The sequence below is a fragment of the Moschus berezovskii genome, chromosome 15 (genome assembly GCF_049115385.1).
Source record: "Moschus berezovskii isolate FMDL1 chromosome 15, NW_MosBer_1.0, whole genome shotgun sequence".
Classification (NCBI taxonomy): domain Eukaryota; kingdom Metazoa; phylum Chordata; class Mammalia; order Artiodactyla; family Moschidae; genus Moschus; species Moschus berezovskii.
In genome coordinates, this window is record NC_142474.1 from 18,834,241 (window position 1) to 18,850,874 (window position 16,634).

General features: G+C 51.4%; 1 protein-coding gene across 1 annotated transcript; it reads right to left on the reverse strand.

Annotated features, from left to right (window-relative positions):
- Positions 1 to 1,331: 1,331 nt before the first annotated feature.
- On the reverse strand, positions 1,332 to 13,798 carry ERGIC3 (ERGIC and golgi 3). The gene is made up of 13 exons (XM_055436336.2): positions 13,637 to 13,798; positions 13,433 to 13,503; positions 13,231 to 13,318; positions 12,900 to 13,019; positions 9,296 to 9,389; positions 8,276 to 8,441; positions 8,071 to 8,128; positions 3,673 to 3,704; positions 2,817 to 2,913; positions 2,676 to 2,740; positions 1,872 to 2,008; positions 1,740 to 1,795; positions 1,332 to 1,553 (listed from the first exon to the last, which is right to left on the reverse strand). The coding sequence occupies exons 1-13, from the start codon at positions 13,722 to 13,724 to the stop codon at positions 1,474 to 1,476; spliced, it is 1,152 nt and encodes a 383-aa protein (XP_055292311.1). The 5' UTR covers positions 13,725 to 13,798; the 3' UTR covers positions 1,332 to 1,473.
- Between the last annotated feature and the right edge of the window lie 2,836 nt (positions 13,799 to 16,634).

A 16,634-nucleotide genomic window follows, 5' to 3' on the forward strand; every position in this document is an offset into this window, starting at 1 on the left:
AACCCAAGCTGGCTGAAGCAAAAAGGGACTGTTTGGCTTCCACAGTGGTAATTCCCAGGATGTGGTGGGTTTCAGGCGCTATTTGTCACAGGGTTCAGACAACGTCACTGAGGCTGGTTCTCTGCCTCTGAGCCTGACGCTGTTGTTCTCAGGGGAAGCTCATTAATTACGAAGATGGTCTGTCCCTGGAAGTACAGGATGGCTGCGGCAACCCCGACTCTCCCCATCCTCACGACCAGGAGGAAAGATTTCCTAGTCCTGTTGGAGCCTGGCTCGCTCTGGCTCACTGGGGCCAACAGGGATGGGGCATGCTGACTGGGGCCCTCCCCTGGAGCTTGGGGTGGGAGACTGACCCTCCTCAAAAATCACACAAGCTGACGGGGTGGGCAGAGAGGTGCCCAGAGGAAACCCAGGATACTGTTAACAGGGGAAACGGTTCCTGGGCGACCAAAAAACAAGACTCACTGAAGTTGACAACATCATCCACAATTTATAGGCAAGTGCCCATCAATAACACATCCAAGGTCACAGCTCACAAGTGGCCAAGTCAGAGCTGGGTCTCATGTCCATCTGCCTCCAGAAGTTTTGTGGTCATTGCACTACTTTGCTTCTCCTCCCCTACTGTCTTACACTGAAACTCCCCGAGAAATGATCAGCTGAACTGACCACCTTTTAAAATCCCTGGTTCCCCGGGCTGTGCAGTAGTGAGGTCTTACAATTGGTTCCCCACATGTCTGAAGGGCCCTAATGAAAAGCCCTGACGAGGTCCAGAGCCGAGGTCTAATGCCAGCCCGGCTAGCACCACTACCTTCCCTCCCCGTTTTTCAGTTCTGTGTCCACCTAGGAAACTGCAAAGGACCTGGCTGGACCCACCTTGGACACCAGGAGCCAGTAGGGGCTTGGCATGGAGCAGGGTCAGTAAGCAGGAGAGGATCAGGTGACTGAGCCCAGGGTGGCAGGGAGGGGCCCCAGCTTTAGCCATCACTAGGGGGGCAAGTCCCAGTCTGCACACAGGGCCCATAACCAGTAGGGTCAGAAACTCACAAGCTTGGGAGCTGCGATGACTCCAGGAAGCTCATCCTGGAAAGTTCCATCTTAGCCCTGGGGCTGAACCCAAAAGGCCTGAAGACCACAGTGGGAGGACTGACAGGGCTGTGGGGCGGACATCAGTCTGGTTTGAACAAAGTCCTATTAAGCCGGGGATTTCCACATGGGGCCCCCAGAGCCACCTGCTCTGATCTGCCAGTCCTGACTGCCTTCAGTAAGTGGCTGCAGTGAGGGGTTGTTTCCACACCCCAGTGAGACCCAAGAACCACACAGAGACCAGCGAGTGTATCACAATCAATAGATTCACCAACAGCCTGGAGCTGCAGCTGCCTCTCTGAATGGGGGTGGGGGGGTAAGAAGAGGCTGGGAAATCACCAAAGTCAAAGAGAAACAGGAAAAACAGGGGAGGGGTGGGGAGACAGGCAACTATGTTGTCTTCCCTAGATCAATTTTCTTCTGGATGGCTCTAGCTGAGTGGTAGATGAGAGAGTCGATGAGTCCGGCCACTGGGGAGAGAGACCAAGGCTGGCACTGGCCCCTGGTTTGTCACCTGACTGGCCAGGTCAGCATCTCCTTCTGGCCCTTGAAGTGCCCCTCCTCCGTCAACCAAAACCCGACTTGGGGGAGGGGGTGTCAAGCTTTCCACTCCCCACTCCCCCTCAACCCCAGCCAGACACCCCACAGCTTCTGACCTGTGAACATGCCCCCGATGATGGCGCACACGCCCGTCAGGAAGTGTGTGAAGGACCTGGCGGAAGGGCAGCGGCGGTCAGCAGGCACCCTGCTCCCTGCAGGCCCAGGCCCCTCCCTTCCCCGGCCCTCACCTGTGCTTCTCTGTCAACTTCACCATCATGGGCGAGAGCTCGTACAGCACGAAGACTCCGGGAAGCCCCTGATCGCCCATCAGCCCGTTGGCGACCTTCTCATGTCTGGTCACAGAGAACTGGTTTGTCCTCAGCACCTGGCACAGGAGGGAAGACTGGGTCAGGGCCAGGTCTGGGACCTGGCTCCCAACCCCTCAGTCCTACCCCCGGCTCCAGCCTGGTTTGGCAGCGCCTTGACAGTGTGGAGGAGAAAGCGAGGCCCCGTGCTGGAATCAAACACTGCAAGGCCCGGGGACTACCTCAACGCCCTTGTGCAGCCTGGCCATCCCCGCTTTCCCTCCAGTCACCAGCTCTTTACGGGTTCCCAATCCCAGCTCCGTATGGTGGACCCGCTCAGTGGGGGAGAATAGCAACTCTTCAAGGCTGCACCATGACCCCCGGGCAATGCTAGGCCTGGCAACCTCTCCACTCAGTCCTCACGCATTTTACCTGTCTGCAGAGATGCTGCTCCACAGGCCACAGGAGAGATAGGAGGGAGGGGCATGGAAGGGTCAGCCTGGCTAGCCCCAGGCCCAGGGCAGACCGTGGGGGACAGAGAGGCGGAGAGTGTACACGGGAGGAGGGGATGGCAAGTAGAAAAAGGGCTCTGAAATCTGACAGCCTGGGGCCTGAGCTCCAGCGATGGGGCAAATCACCCTGTCAGCCAGCATACGGGGTAAGAGCAGGACTTCACTTCCCAGGTTGAAGGAATTCACGGGCTTGGCACCAGACGGTGCCCTGAGGTCTGGGCCCCCTCGGACTCACCTCTCCGTCTACCTTCATGTACACTGTGGGCACCACCTTCACAAAATACTGAAACATCATGGAGGCTGCGGGGAGAAGAGGGCACTGGGCGTGGGTGCGAGCAGGGCTTGGGCCGCTGGGGGCCACCTCCCGGGCTCGTACCTTGGGGTGCCGTGACGTTGGTGTGGTCCAGGGGGTTCACAATGCCCGGGTAGTCCTCCCCAAATGACAGGTGCCGGATGTAGTGGGTCATGTTGATCTGCAAGCAATACCAGCGCCTGGGCCTCTGAGCACTCGAGGCTCCGACAGGCCCCACCCTCTCAAAGGCTTTTCACACAGGGGCACCTGAGTCTGGGGAGTGGGTGTGCAGAGATGGGTTTTCCCTTAGAGAACCTGCCTGAGACAGACACCCCCACCCCCCACCTAGGAACTCCTTCCTCAGGGTCTGGGAACTCACGGGGCTGCAGAGTTTGAGGTTCTGGCTGCAGCCACACATGAGACAATCACAGCAAACACTCCTGGTGGCCTAGGCTGGAGGGCCCCAGATCTCTCAGCTCCCTCACCTGTTCTGCTCCTGTCGAGTCAAACAGCCACTAGAGGGATCTTTTAAAAACTGCAAATCTGATTCCATTATGACCCTGCCCGAAGGAAGCCAACAGCCTCCCACTGCTCCGGAAAGAGACCAGACTGTTCTGAATGGCACAATGCCTGTCAACCCTCCAGGCTTATCCTCAACCAACCACACACCCCTGTTTTTCCTCAGAAGTGCCCCAACCTTCCTGACCTCACTCCAGGCTCCCTCTGCCCAGATGCTCTTGTCCAAGCCCATCCCCCATCTCTAGCCTATGCAGGTCTCAGTTCAAAAGTCACACCAGCGATCCTCACACTGCACCCCTGTCAGAACGCGGTTCATTTTTCTGTATCTCCTCTCCCATCCCAGGATGTCTCTACAGAGAATGAAGGCAGCAACTAGGCCTCCACCTCCATCCGCCCTCCATGGTTTCCATCTGGTACGTACGTTGTCGAGGCCGAAGCTCTGCAGGTCGTGGACTAGGAGAGAAGGAAGAAGGTGTCAGCAGGGGAGCAGGCTCTCCAGACCCTTACTCGGGCCTCCCCACTCCTGCTGGACCGTGACCTGCCTGGCTCGTCTTCCACCCCTCATTCACCCACCAGCCCGGCCCTGCTTGAGGGCAGCCAGAGGGCCTGCTGTGGGCCTGCATGAGCGGTGAGAGTTCATGCCCTCTACAGGGCCCACTTCTTCCCAGGGAGCTCATGGGTACCACTCCAGACCTTTGCTCTCACCAAGGCCTGAGGCCCTGCATCTCGGGAGATAAAGCCCACTGACTCAGGTCTTTCAGGAACTAGAGCTGATGGGCCAGTCACTGAACCCCAAAGCGAGGTAGGACTTAAGAATGTGGTCTAAATTCTTTCCTGGCCTCCCCTGCTCCCACCCTCAAGCCACCAAAGGGAACCCAGCAGGCACCCTACACCCCGTTCCAGAACAAATTCCTCCTGCCCTTGAACCCTGATCCCTCCTGCTACAAGGAACCCCAGCTAACGGATACACCCACCGCTTGTTATAGTCACCCAGCCATCAGGCCAGAGAAGGCGCTCCTCCCAGGCCCACCCACACCCACCCGGCTTCTTGGGAGAACAGGCTGCCCCAGAAATGGGGGCGTGGCTTCCCGGGGGTAGGGCCACTTACTCTCCACAGCGTGTACTGCAGCATGGGGGAGAGAGGGAGAGAAAAGGGAGGAAGAGAAAAAAGATTCAAAGCTTCACAGCGAGAACTACAGAGCAGGACACGTGGCAGAAGGGAGGACCAGATGTTCCTGCCTCAGCAGCAGGGTCTGGACTCAGCTAACAGGCCTCCTCCTGGTCCCCTCCCCTGGCCAGAGAAGAGTGCAAGGGGGCTTGGGGCAGAACTGTGGTAGCCTAGGAAAAACAAAAGACCTAGAGCCCAGAGGGTCACTTTCCTAGCTGTGTGACCTTGGGCAGGTCAGTTGTTCTCGCTGAGCCTTGGTGCTCTCTGAAGACCAGGTAGGATCTAAGATAAACTTTACAATCTTCCCCTCTCCAACCCCAAATCAACACGATGTCAGAAACTAGCTTCCAGGCCTTCAGTTCAGCCTCTGGCCTTGGGGAGCTGTAGCTCTGGTTTGGAATATCCCTTGAGGGTATGGGGGACCCTTTGCCCTGGGCTCCCTGCTCTGACAACAGCCAGATGGAGAAGCAAAGACGGGTCACCACTCACTGAGTGCCCGCAGGCTCTGTGCCAAAGAGCTACACTGATTGTCTTCCTACAATCCCAGTGAGACCACCCACCTTCCCTGACCCTTCCAGATGCGCCCCAATGTTCAGGCGCATCCCCGCAGACCGCTTTGAAGACCAGCAGGGCCATTTTCACTGAGCCCGTTACTTCTGTCCTTTGTTACCAGGCAGCTCAGGACTGCCAGGTCATCTCTTGTTCCCTGGACTCTTACCACCATGTGGCTCTGTATGTCCCCAAGTACAATCCTGACTCCCATCCCTTCTAGGTCCTTCCACATGCCCTGTTACTCATCAGCAAAACCCCGACATCTCCAACCTCCACACCTTCCTCCCGCTCACACTCTGGCCACAGCATGGCTCACCCCTGCAGCCCCCAAGCAGTGACTACTCTTCCACCTGTCCTCCTTCCTGGCCTTAACAGAGGTCCTCCGTGCTCCTTGATTCCATTTCTAGATCACTTCATTTCCCTTGATTTTCCCTAAAAATCTCCGGTCTACAGCTCATGGCACGACACCACCTTCTATCCCCATTTGTTTGAATCGCCTGGAGACCCACACAGAACCACCACTCAGTCCTCTCACACCGGAGCTCTAGTTTTGGCCACTCGCTGTCACACTCTCTTTGACGACGGCCCTGTCACAACTCCAGATGATTTCCATGTCACTCTGCTGCCAACCCACCTGTACTTATGCAGGTCTGCCTTCCCTCCTGTTGCCAAATTGGGACTTTCTATACCTCTAAGGCACTACATTGTCTTCCTTTTCCTTCTCAAGGACTTCACTCCAACAAATGTCCCTCTCATCTACAGAGCATCACTTCTGTTCTCTCCGCTAGGCAATTTCCAACAGCATGCTGACACATGGCTATACCACACATCTTACAAAACTCCCCCTTGACTTCCATTCTCTCCAGTGATGGGCCCCTCTCCCCCTCCCCTTGAGAGCAAGCCCCTCAAGGGCTGCCTCTGTTCACCACCAGCAACTCCTCTCCCACGCCCTCCTGAACTACTCAGTGGGTGCTTCCTGGCCCAAACTACTCTGTTAAGGTCATAATGACCACAGCCACATTAGACACCCCATGGTCGTTCTACTTGACGTCCAGAAGCACCTGACACAGCTCTGGAAACACACCCGTCCCTTAATTTCAGGATATCACTCTCTGGGTCACACTCTCATCTCCCCAGTGTCTCTGCTGCTGCCTCCTTCTGTCCTCTAATTTTGGGGGCCCGGCGCTTAGACCCCTGAACTCTCCTCTTACATCTACCCTCATCTCCATCTGAAAGGTGATTCATCCAGTCTCATGGTTATTTTAAATACACAGATGACTCCAACATGTGTATCTCTAGGTCAGACCTCTCTCCTGAACTCCAGACTTGGAGTGGCCAATTGCCTACTTGATGTCTGGGGTGATATCCCATTGGTCTGAACATGTCAAAGGCGGCTTCATGTTCTCAGTCCAACCATCTAAACCTGTTCCTCCGAGCCTCCCCTTCTCACTACATGGGAACTTCGTCCTGCAGAGTCACCTTTACTCCTCCTTCCCTCACCTTCGCACCTGTCGGCAACCCCTCTCGGCTCCACCTCTGAAATATCCACGGTCCCGTCTCACCGCCTCTACCCCCAACCCAGCCCAGCCCGTCACCTGGTGCCTCGACTGATCGCTGCGACAGCTCCTAACTGGCCTCTCTCGCCCGTCCTCCCACACTCTGCCCCTCACCCACAACCCACCAGGCTCCTCAACAAAGCAGAATGCTGCCTATCAGCGTTAAGTCAAAGTCAAGTCAGATCACCTGAAACTTCTTCAGAGCCCTACGACACCCTCCCATCTCACGGCAAGTAAAAGCCCAAGTCCCTACAATGCCCTGCCAGGCCCTACACGACAGGGCCCTGTTACCTCCCTCACCTTATTTCCTAACCATGCAGCTCAGCTCACTGTGCTCCAGTCACCCTAACTTCCTCCCTGAACCCTGAGTTCACCAAGCACATTCCTGTCTTAGGGATTTGCATTCGCTGTTCTTTCTATTTGAAACACCTCCCCACAGTCATCCACATGGCCATGCCCTGTACTCACTTCAAATCTTCATTCAGATGTTACCTATCAGTCTTCCCTGACACCCTCCATGGAACAGCACACACACATACCATCTCACCCAAGCCTCTCACTTCAATCATTCTTATCCTGCCTTTTTTGGGTTTGAGTTACTTAAATATATTCTTGATATACCGTATCTTTATATGTACTTGTTGACTGTCTCTCTCTTTACTAGAATGTTCTGAGGGCAGGGACTTTGTTTTGATTGCTGCTGTATCCTTAGCACCTAGACTAGCACATGACTCCGTTCTGTTCCGTTCAGTTGCTCAGTCGTGTCCTACTCTTTGCGACCCCGTGGACTGTAGCCTACCAGGCTTCTCCATCCATGGAATTCTCCAGGCAAGAATACTGGAGTAGGTTACCATTTCCTTCTCCAGGGGATCTTCCCGACCCAGGGATCGAACCCGGATCTCCCGCATTGGAGGCAGACGCTTTAACCTCTGAGCCACCAGGGAAGTTAGGCAATCACAATAGGTGATTACTAAATATCTAGTGAATGTATGAATGAAAAAAGGAATGAGAATAAATCTCCATTTATTCACCCTTGTGAACAATACTGTAAAGCATGTACTATTTCAGGTCCATTTTACAGAAGAAGAAACTGAGTAGGGCTCAATATGTAACAATTCAACACAGCTTGAGAGCGGCAGAACCTGGGTTCCAAACCAGCTCTGATTCTGTCAAAGTCTCGCATGTGGGTTACTTGACACTGGGGGCTGCCACTTAAACAAGTACCTACCACACGCCAGGTTCCCTGCTATCATCTTTAATCTGCCCAAACAGCATAGGAGATAAGTACTATCCTCACCTCTTTAGAAAGGAGGAAACTGAAGCTCAAAAAGCAAAGGAACTTTCTCAAAGTTGCAGACAACCTGGAAGGTCTAAAACTGAAATCTGAAGCCAGATGGTCTGGCTCCTTGGCGAGTGCCCTTAACTGTATACCAAACCACTGCCCTGAGACAAGGGTCTGCTCTGGGCCAAAGGCAAAAAAGCATCAGGCAGGAGAAGGGGCCCTCCAACTCGCCAGGTGTCCCGGCTGATCTGGGTTGCTTACCGTGCACGTGGGACTGCTGGAAGCTCTTCCCGGGGGCAAAGTGGAAGTTTCCGGCCACCTGGGGGGAGATGCCCTCTCATCCTCCAGCCGTTTCCTCCTTTCCCTTTGTCCTTCGTCCCCTGAGGGCAAGTGTGCCCTCGAGTCTCAGTGGACTGGGGCCAACCCACAGCCCAGCTGGCCTGTCCCACCTCGGCTCCTCCTGTACCTTGTTGACCTCCAGGAAGCCGTACACCTGGCAGCCTTCGTTCTTCTGCTCCTGCATCTTCTGGCTGAAGCCCTCCCGCCGGCACTGCTCAATGGTGTCCGGGTTCTTGAAGGCCCAGCCTCGACGGCGATATGCCTCCCGCACGTCCTCACAGGAGTTACAGCACCTGAAGAGGGGCGGTGCGGGGGAGCGTCAGAGAGGCACCGAAAGAGTGCCGGCACCTTGGGAAACAAGGCAGTGCCGCCCACTAACAAAGCCTCCCCAGCCTCATCCTGGATCATCCAGAGTCCTCCAGGTATGTTTCCTCAGCGGCAGCAGGGCTGTTAAAGCATACATACTCCCATTTTGTCTGGGGTGATGGAAAGTTTTAGACCGGATCATGGTGATGGTCACACAGGGCTATGCATGTAGTTAATACTGACAGATGGCACAAATGAAAACAGTCAAAATGGTAAATTTCATGTCACGTATATTTTACCTAAATTAAAAAAATAAGATTGTAAATACATCTTCCCAGGCTCTACCCTAGAGTGCTGAATCAGGGGTCTCTCAGGGGTCAGGGCCTGAGAAACAAAATAACAGTATAAGGAAGAACCCGGCTGGGCCTTTCAGTCTCAGTGCTGTACACAGAAAATACATCTATTCCCTAGGTAGGTCTTATGAGAAAGGTGTCCTTTTCACCCCCTTCACAAGGGTTATGTAGTTTGGCCCAAGGACACACAGGTGGAACCAAGGCAGCTGGACTCAAGACTACCACTGAGCCAGAACAAGGACCACTTTGACCGCGTCCCCAGCTCTGCAGCCCCCAGGAAGAGCCTGGCCACTGAGCCTGACACCTGACCTGGGATCAGTGACCAAGGCACATAGTCCATCCCAACTAAATTCTTGGCCAACCTCCCCCCGCTCCGCCCCCCCACACAGACACACGGCATCCAATAGAGGCTGGGGATGACTGACAAAAAGCACCTGATGGGAGCCCTGCTCCCCACCCCCCCAGCCTGACCCCTGACCCTGGCTCACTTGATGTCTTCCGTCTCAGCACCATAGCAGCTCTCACAGCGATTAGGATCCAGGGAATCAGGGTCAAACACCTTCACCTCGACTTTCCCAAGCTCTAAGGAGAGGGCAAGAGGCAGGGCCATGAGCCAGGGGCAGGGGCAGTGAAATCGGTACCCCTAACCCACGCATGGACTTCCCTGGTGGCTCAGATGGTAAAGAATCTGCCTGCAATGAGGGAGACCTGGGTTTGACACCTGGGTTAGGAAGATCCCCTGGAGGAGGGTATGGCAACCCACCTCAGTATTATTGCCTGGAGAATCCACATGGACAGAGGAGCCTAGAGGGCTATAGTCCATGGGGTGACAAAGAGTCGGACATGACTAAGTGACTAAGCACAGCATAACCCTTGCATGGGCCCTCTGGCCTGTGGCTTAGGAATAATAAACAATAATAATAAACAATAATAAACCTAATATTTACATAGTACATACTATGGTGTCAGGCACTAAGCATTAGGGAAAGAACTCGTCTCAGCAATGATTTTCTGGATACAACACCAAAAGCACAGGCGACAAAAGCAAAAAGAAATAAGTGCTACTACATCAAAAGAAACAGCTTCTGCACAGCAAAGAAACCATTAACAAAATGAAAGGGCAACCTATGGAACAAAGGAAATAGTTACAAAAGATATCTCTGATAAGGGGTTAATATCAAAAACACTTGAGGAACTGATATAACTCAACAGCAAAAAACCCAATTTGTCCAATTAAAAATGGGCAAAGGAGTTGAATAAACATTTTTCAAAAGAAGACATACAGTTGGTCAACAGGGACACGAAAAGGTGCTCAATGTTACTCGTCATCGGGGAAATGCAAATCAAAACCACTAGATATCACCTCACCTGTTAGAATGGCTATTATTGGAAAAAACAAAAACAAAAAATTAAATAAGTACTGTCAACAAAGCAGAGAAAAGGGAACCCTTGTGCACTGCTGGTGGGAGTGTAAACTGGTACAGTCATTATGGAAAACAATATGGAAGTCCTTCAAAAAATTAAAAATAGAACTGCCATATGTCCCAGCAATCCCCATTTCTGGGTATATATGCAAAAAAAAAAAAGAAAAGAAAGAAATCACTATCTTGAAGAGATATCTGTAGTCCCAGGCTTACCATAGCATTATCCATGATAACCAAGGCATGAAAACAACATAAGAGTCAATCAACAAATGAACGGATAAAGAAACTGTGACTTGTGCGTCTCACATATTTCATTTTATAGAAATATATTGGAATATTATATATTCTGAACATCTTATGGGGAAACCTGAACAAATTTTTTGACCAAACCAATATATATTATGTATATGTATACATGTATGTATATGTATATGGGTATGTGCTCTTAGTCATTCAGTCGTGTCCAACTCTTTGTGCCTTCATGGACTGTAGCCCACCAAGCTCCTCTGTCCATGGACTTTTCCAGGCAAGGACAATGGAGTGGTTGCCATTTCCTCCTCCAGGGGATCTTTCTAACCGAAGGATCGAACCTGTGTCTCTTGTGTCTCTTGCATTGGCAGGCGGATTCTTTACCATTGGGCCACCTGGGAAGCTCTGTATGTGTACATATTGGAATATTATTCAGCCATTAAGAAGAATATCCTACCATTTTCAACAACATGGATAAACCTGAGGATATTACATTAAGTGAAATAAGTCAGACAGAGAAAGACAAATACTGTTATGGTCTCATTTACGTGTAGAATCTAAAAATAACAAATTCATAGAAAGACAGTAGATGGCTGGCTGCCAGGGGTTCAGGGGTAGGGAAAAAGGGAAATGTTGGTCAAAGGGCACAGACTTTCATTTATAAGATGAATAAGTTCTGGGAATCTAACAGCATGGGGACTATAGTTAATGAAGTTGTAAACTTGAACGCTGCTAAGAGTAGATCTTAAAAAAGGTAACTGTGAGGTAATGGCTGTTACCCTACTATGGTAATCGTCTTACAATATATATGTATGTTAAATCATCATGTTGTATACCTTGAATTTACATGATGCTATATTCCAGTTATACATCCACAAAGCTGGGGAAAAAATTCTCTAGTGCACTGCTGTAATTCTTCTCTTGCACACGAACGCAAGTCACTTGTTCCCTTCTCCCTTCACTGCATAAGTCTAGCAAACCCAGCTCCTGGCCGAGGTCCGCTCTCTGGGCCTGCTTCTTCCTGTGCCTCCCTCAAGACTGCCTGGCAACCCTACTTCCTTTCACTAATTCGTTCACGCTTCCATTCTCTGAGATGACTAATTTATACCTTTTCCTCTCTCCTTAGGCTGCCAAAATCCCTTCCCCTTTCTCCACTCTTAGCTAATGACCTTGCTTTCAATCTCCACTAAAAAGACAGAAGCAACAGGACCTGGCTTAATCTCAACACCAAACCAACCAACCCTCATGCACTCTCTTCCAGTCCCCACCCCACTTCTCTGCTCTCTCTTACAGCAAAACTCCTGGAAGGGTCATCTATACTTGATGTCTCCACTTCCTTTTCTGCTCTGTGATTAGATTTTCATCCCAACAGTATCAAAACTATTCTATTCAGTTTCCAGTGACCTCCATGTTGCCAACTGCAATGGTCAGAACAACCTAACCAAGCCGCTCCCAAATTCCTGACCCACAGAAACTGACAAAAACAAATGTTTGTTGAATTAAGTCACTAACTTTTGGGGTTACTTGTTACATAGAAGTGGAGATATATACATTCCCCCACCTCTCCCACCCATACACAAAAATCCTCTTCCTTCTCTGGTCATTAAATCATTCACTCACTCAGACCAAAGCCTTGGAATCAATCTTGACTCCATATTCAATCCTATAGCAAATTCTATTGGTTTTACTGGTGTTCAACATTTGAATGAACAAATGATAAAGCTGACCAACAAAGCAATCTCTAAGGTATGAAAAAATCAGAGCTTTCAGGAAGGTTTGTTATGGAGGGAAACTGAATTAATGGAGGCACTGGGAGGACACAGAGAAAAGAAAGGAAGCTAAAAGTGAACAACACTCTGAACTAGGCATTATACATGTATTACTTCATTTGATCCTGCAATTCCATGTGGTAGGTATAACTGTTTATCACAACTTAATAGCCGAGGACATGGACAGCAAAAGACAAAGCTACATCTGAACTCAGGCAATCTAATTCAAGAACAAAGACTTAAACTTAAGCCATCCTGCATTCCAAGAGGAAGAGCATTATGGGCTGAAGTCAGTCTGTGGGACAGGGAAGTAGTCAGCCAGAGAAGCCTGGGTCCACCTAAAGGAGTTCTGCCAAGGCACATAGAACTCATCCTCCGATTTCTGTTACTCAACCACAATAGGCAGGGATTCGGGACCTCAGAATGACAGCCACGTAGAGTACTCTCCTCAATACACAGAAGCTAGAAAGCCAGGATTTCAGCCCACTCTGCCTCTTAATAGCTGGGGGACCCTTGGCAAGCCACTTGACTTCTCTGGGTCCTAGCTGCTTCATGTGTCACTGAGTCAGTCACAGCCCACTTGCCAGAAGGTAGGGCTTGGGCATGTCCAGCTCTGGGATTTGAGATCTGGCCTCTTCCCCCCAAGTTACCATGACGCTCTGCCTCTGAGCTCACGGGAAAGCCATCCTTATCAAGCCGTTTTTTGAACAGGTTGTGTTCCACATCCAGCTGCTGCTCCCCAGCCACATCCATGGCATCGATGCTCAGATCTGGAAGCAGGAGGTCAGGGTAAAGGGCTGTGTCCTAAGGGCAAGGGTTTTGGAGAGTAAGGGGACGCTGAGCTTGTTTTGGGGCGGCAGTGGACTAGGGGAAGGAGGTTCTCCTGGAGTCCAGTCCAGAACCTAAGGCTGGAGCTGTGAACCTGGAAGCCTATCTGAGAACCCTGGGGCTTGCCATTCCCACCCATGGTGAGGTACTCACAGGCACAAGGCATGTGCGGAAAGAGCACATTGATGTTGATCTTCAGTTTATCCCCCCGTGACTTGTCCACGTAGAGTTCAGGATGCACCTGGGGCAGGACTACCTTAGTAAGATTTCACCTCAAGCCTCTTCTTGCCCCATTCCATAAGCTCCTACCACTATAATGTCAAGCCCCGCCCACTTACTAGGCCCCGCCCCTTACCTCTGTGGTGAGGTAATACTGCAGCTCCGACAGGAACAATAGTAGCATAAGAAGGCCACTGACAATGGTCACTGCAGGGCAGGGAGCGAGGGTCAGAATGGCCTCTGTGCCTCTCCCTCTGCCCCCGGCAGGCCGGACAGGTTCCAGGCGCCCCGGCCTCCAGGACACCCCACTCCCCGCGACCCCGACCCCGCCACGCCCTACCCGTGGCGCCCCCGCAGGTCTTGACCCGGAAGTCCTCCAGAGTCTTGGGATAGGCATCGAACTGCTTCAGCTTCCCCAGCGCCTCCATGGGGACCAGCCGGAAAGGGGACGCCAGCGGGCCCGCCTCAGCAGCCTCCCGCTTCCGGCCCGGAGCTTGGGCCACGCCCCCTCTTTCCGCACGCAGGCGCAGCAGTGCCCACGCTTGGCTCCACCCCTTGCCCGCGTTCTCACTCAGGCCGCCCCGCCCACCTGTGCTGCCCCTGCCTTTGGCGGCTGGAACCGGCTCCCGCGGGGTGGTTGAGGGGGTGAAGAAGTAAGGGGTTAGATTTTCTGTGGAGCAGAGTGCCTGGAAGAGGACTCCACCGGATAGACACAGTAATAGTAACATTCGTTTGTCTTGTGCTCGGAGCTGCACCCATAGTTTCACATCAGACTCTTGGAACCTCCTGCTGCTAAGTCTCTTCAGTCGTGTCCGACTCTGTGCGACCCCATAGACGGCAGCCGATCAGGCTCCGCAGTCCCTGGGATTCTCCAGGCAACAACACTGGAGTGGGTTGCCATTTCCTTCTCCAATGTGTGAAAGTGAAAAGGGAAAGTGAAATCGCTCAGTCGTGTCCGACTCTTAGCGACCCCACGGACTGCAGCCTACCAGGCTCCTCTGTCCATGCGATTTTCTAGGCAAGAGTACTGGAGTGGCTTGCCATTGCCTTCTCCGTGGAACCTCCTAGAACAGTGGTTTTCACAGTGTCCTCAATGGGCAGCCTCATTATCATCTGAAATTGGTTAGGAATGCAAACTATTGTGCCCTGACACAAACCTGCTGATAAGAAACTCTAGGAATGTCTCCCAGGCGATTTCCTGCAGTTACAGCTTGAGAATCACCTCTGTAAAGTCATTGTGACATTTATATGCATTTTTCTCAAGGATAAACTGTGGCCATGGAAAAGCTAAGTAACTTGCCGTGTGTGTGTGTGTGTGTGTGTGTGTGTGTGTGTGTGTGTGTGTGTGTGTTGCTCAGTAGTGTCTGACTCTGTGTGTGTGTGTGTGTGTGTGTGTGTTGCTCAGTAGTGTCTGACTCTGCTATCCCATAGACTATGAACTATGGAAAAGCTAAGTAACTTGACTCTTTGCTATCCCATAGAGTATGAACTGTGGCCATGGAAAAGCTAAGTAACTTGCCGTGTGTGTGTGTGTGTGTGTGTGTGTGTGTCTGACTCTTTGCTATCCCATAGACTATAGCCTGCCAGGCTCCTCTGTTCTTGGGATTCTCCAGGCAAAAATACTAGAGTGGGTTGCTATTCCCTTCTCCAGGGGATCTTCCAAACCCAGGGATCGAACTCAGGTCTCCTGCACTGCAGGCAGATTCTTTACTATCTGAGCCACCAGGGAAACCCAATTTGGCCTAGATGGTAGGAATTAATGGCAGAGCCTGATTCCAACCCATTTCTTCTGGACCTCAAAGTCCTCTGGGAGCAAGAGCCTTTGGGGTTGATTCTACCCAAACAGCCTCTCAGTGCTTTTCCTCAGCATGGCTAGGGGAGGTGCCTGGCTCAAATCATTTCAGTAGCATTAGACCAGAGCTTCTGGGCTTCCCACATGGCCCTACTGGTAAAGAACCCATCTGCCACTACAGGAGCTGCTGCTGCTGCTAAGTCACTTCAGTCGTGTCCGACTCTGTGTGACCCCATGACGGAAGCCCACCAGGCTCCCTCATCCCTGGGATTCTCCAGGCAAGAACACTGGAGTGGGTTGCCATTTCCTTTTCCAATGTGTGAAAGTGAAAAGTGAAAGTGAAGTCGCTCAGTCGTGTCCGACCCTTAGCGACCCCACGGACTGCAGCCTACCAGGCTCCTCCATCCATGGGATGATGCAGGTTCAATTCCTGGGTTGGGAAGATTCCCTGGAGTAGGATATGGAACCCGCTCCAATATTCTTACTTGAAAAATTCCATGGACCAAGGAGCCTGGTGGGCTACAATCCATGGTCTTGCAAAAAGTCAGACACAACTGAGCTACTAACACACACACACACAGACCAGAACTTTGTAAAGAGAAGTTTAGGGAACTGTGGAGAGTCCATAGAAGAAAATTACTGACACACTGGGTCAGGGAACGCTTCCAGGAGAAAGAGAAGGGACATAAGCTGGGTGCATTGTGGCAGTCCAACTCAGGAGAAGCTGAGTCCCCCTTTCTGTCTGCAGGCTACAGCCTGCTAGGAAGGGAAGAAGGAAAGAGCTAATGCATATTAATTGAAAACTGACACCATGCCAATTACTGTTATCCATTCTACATCAGCCTGGAGAAGGGAATGGCAACCCACTCCAGTATTCTTGATTGGAGAATCCCATGGACAGAGAGGAGCCTGATGAGCTACAGTCCATGGGGTCACAAAGAAACATGATTGAGCGCCTGAGCATATTCTACATCAGAACAGCCCTGGCAAGTTGGTGCTATTTCAAACCCCATTTTGTAGATGAAGAAGCCAAGAGTTGGACTGACTTTGTCCGTGGTTGCAGGGGGAGTTAACAGGGCAAAGCCAGGCTTCAGGGCCTGATTTTTCTGACTCCAGAGCCTGGGTCTTTCCCACACGCTAGCTGCCACCACCAAGTGCAAGAGAAGTCTATTCTCAGTTGAATGCCCGCCAGCAATGTTGACAGAGATTATCCTCTCGTCTCTGTCATATGTCCATTCTATGCCCATTCATGTTTGACTTCCAAGACCTCCTTCCTCAGTGGGGTTCCCCGCTAAAACACACTTCTTCACTCCTTTAACATGTATTTCTCAAGCTTTTCTTGTCTCCCCTATTATGGAATACCATGGTGAGTAACAAAGATGTCGTTCGTACTTAACTCTTGAGGAGCTTTCAGTGGGGAGTAGGGAGAGGTAAATAACAACAAAATATATGTATGTTATATAAACTACTGAATGTGCTCTGAAAATGGTTACAATGGTAAGCTTTATGTTATGTGTATTTTCTGTTCTGTCTGTTCTGTTCTGTT

Excerpts from the sequence above, each read along its gene's own strand:
- ERGIC3 (XM_055436336.2), bottom strand. The coding sequence starts at position 13,724 with ATGGAGGCGCTGGGGAAGCTGAAGCAGTTCGATGCCTATCCCAAGACT. Across the intron at positions 1,796-1,871 it reads AAGTTGACAGAGAAGCACAG|GTCCTTCACACACTTCCTGA; the intron begins GTGAGGGCCGGG and ends CCCTTCCGCCAG. Across the intron at positions 1,554-1,739 it reads CATCGGGGGCATGTTCACAG|TGGCCGGACTCATCGACTCT; the intron begins GTCAGAAGCTGT and ends CTCTCTCCCCAG.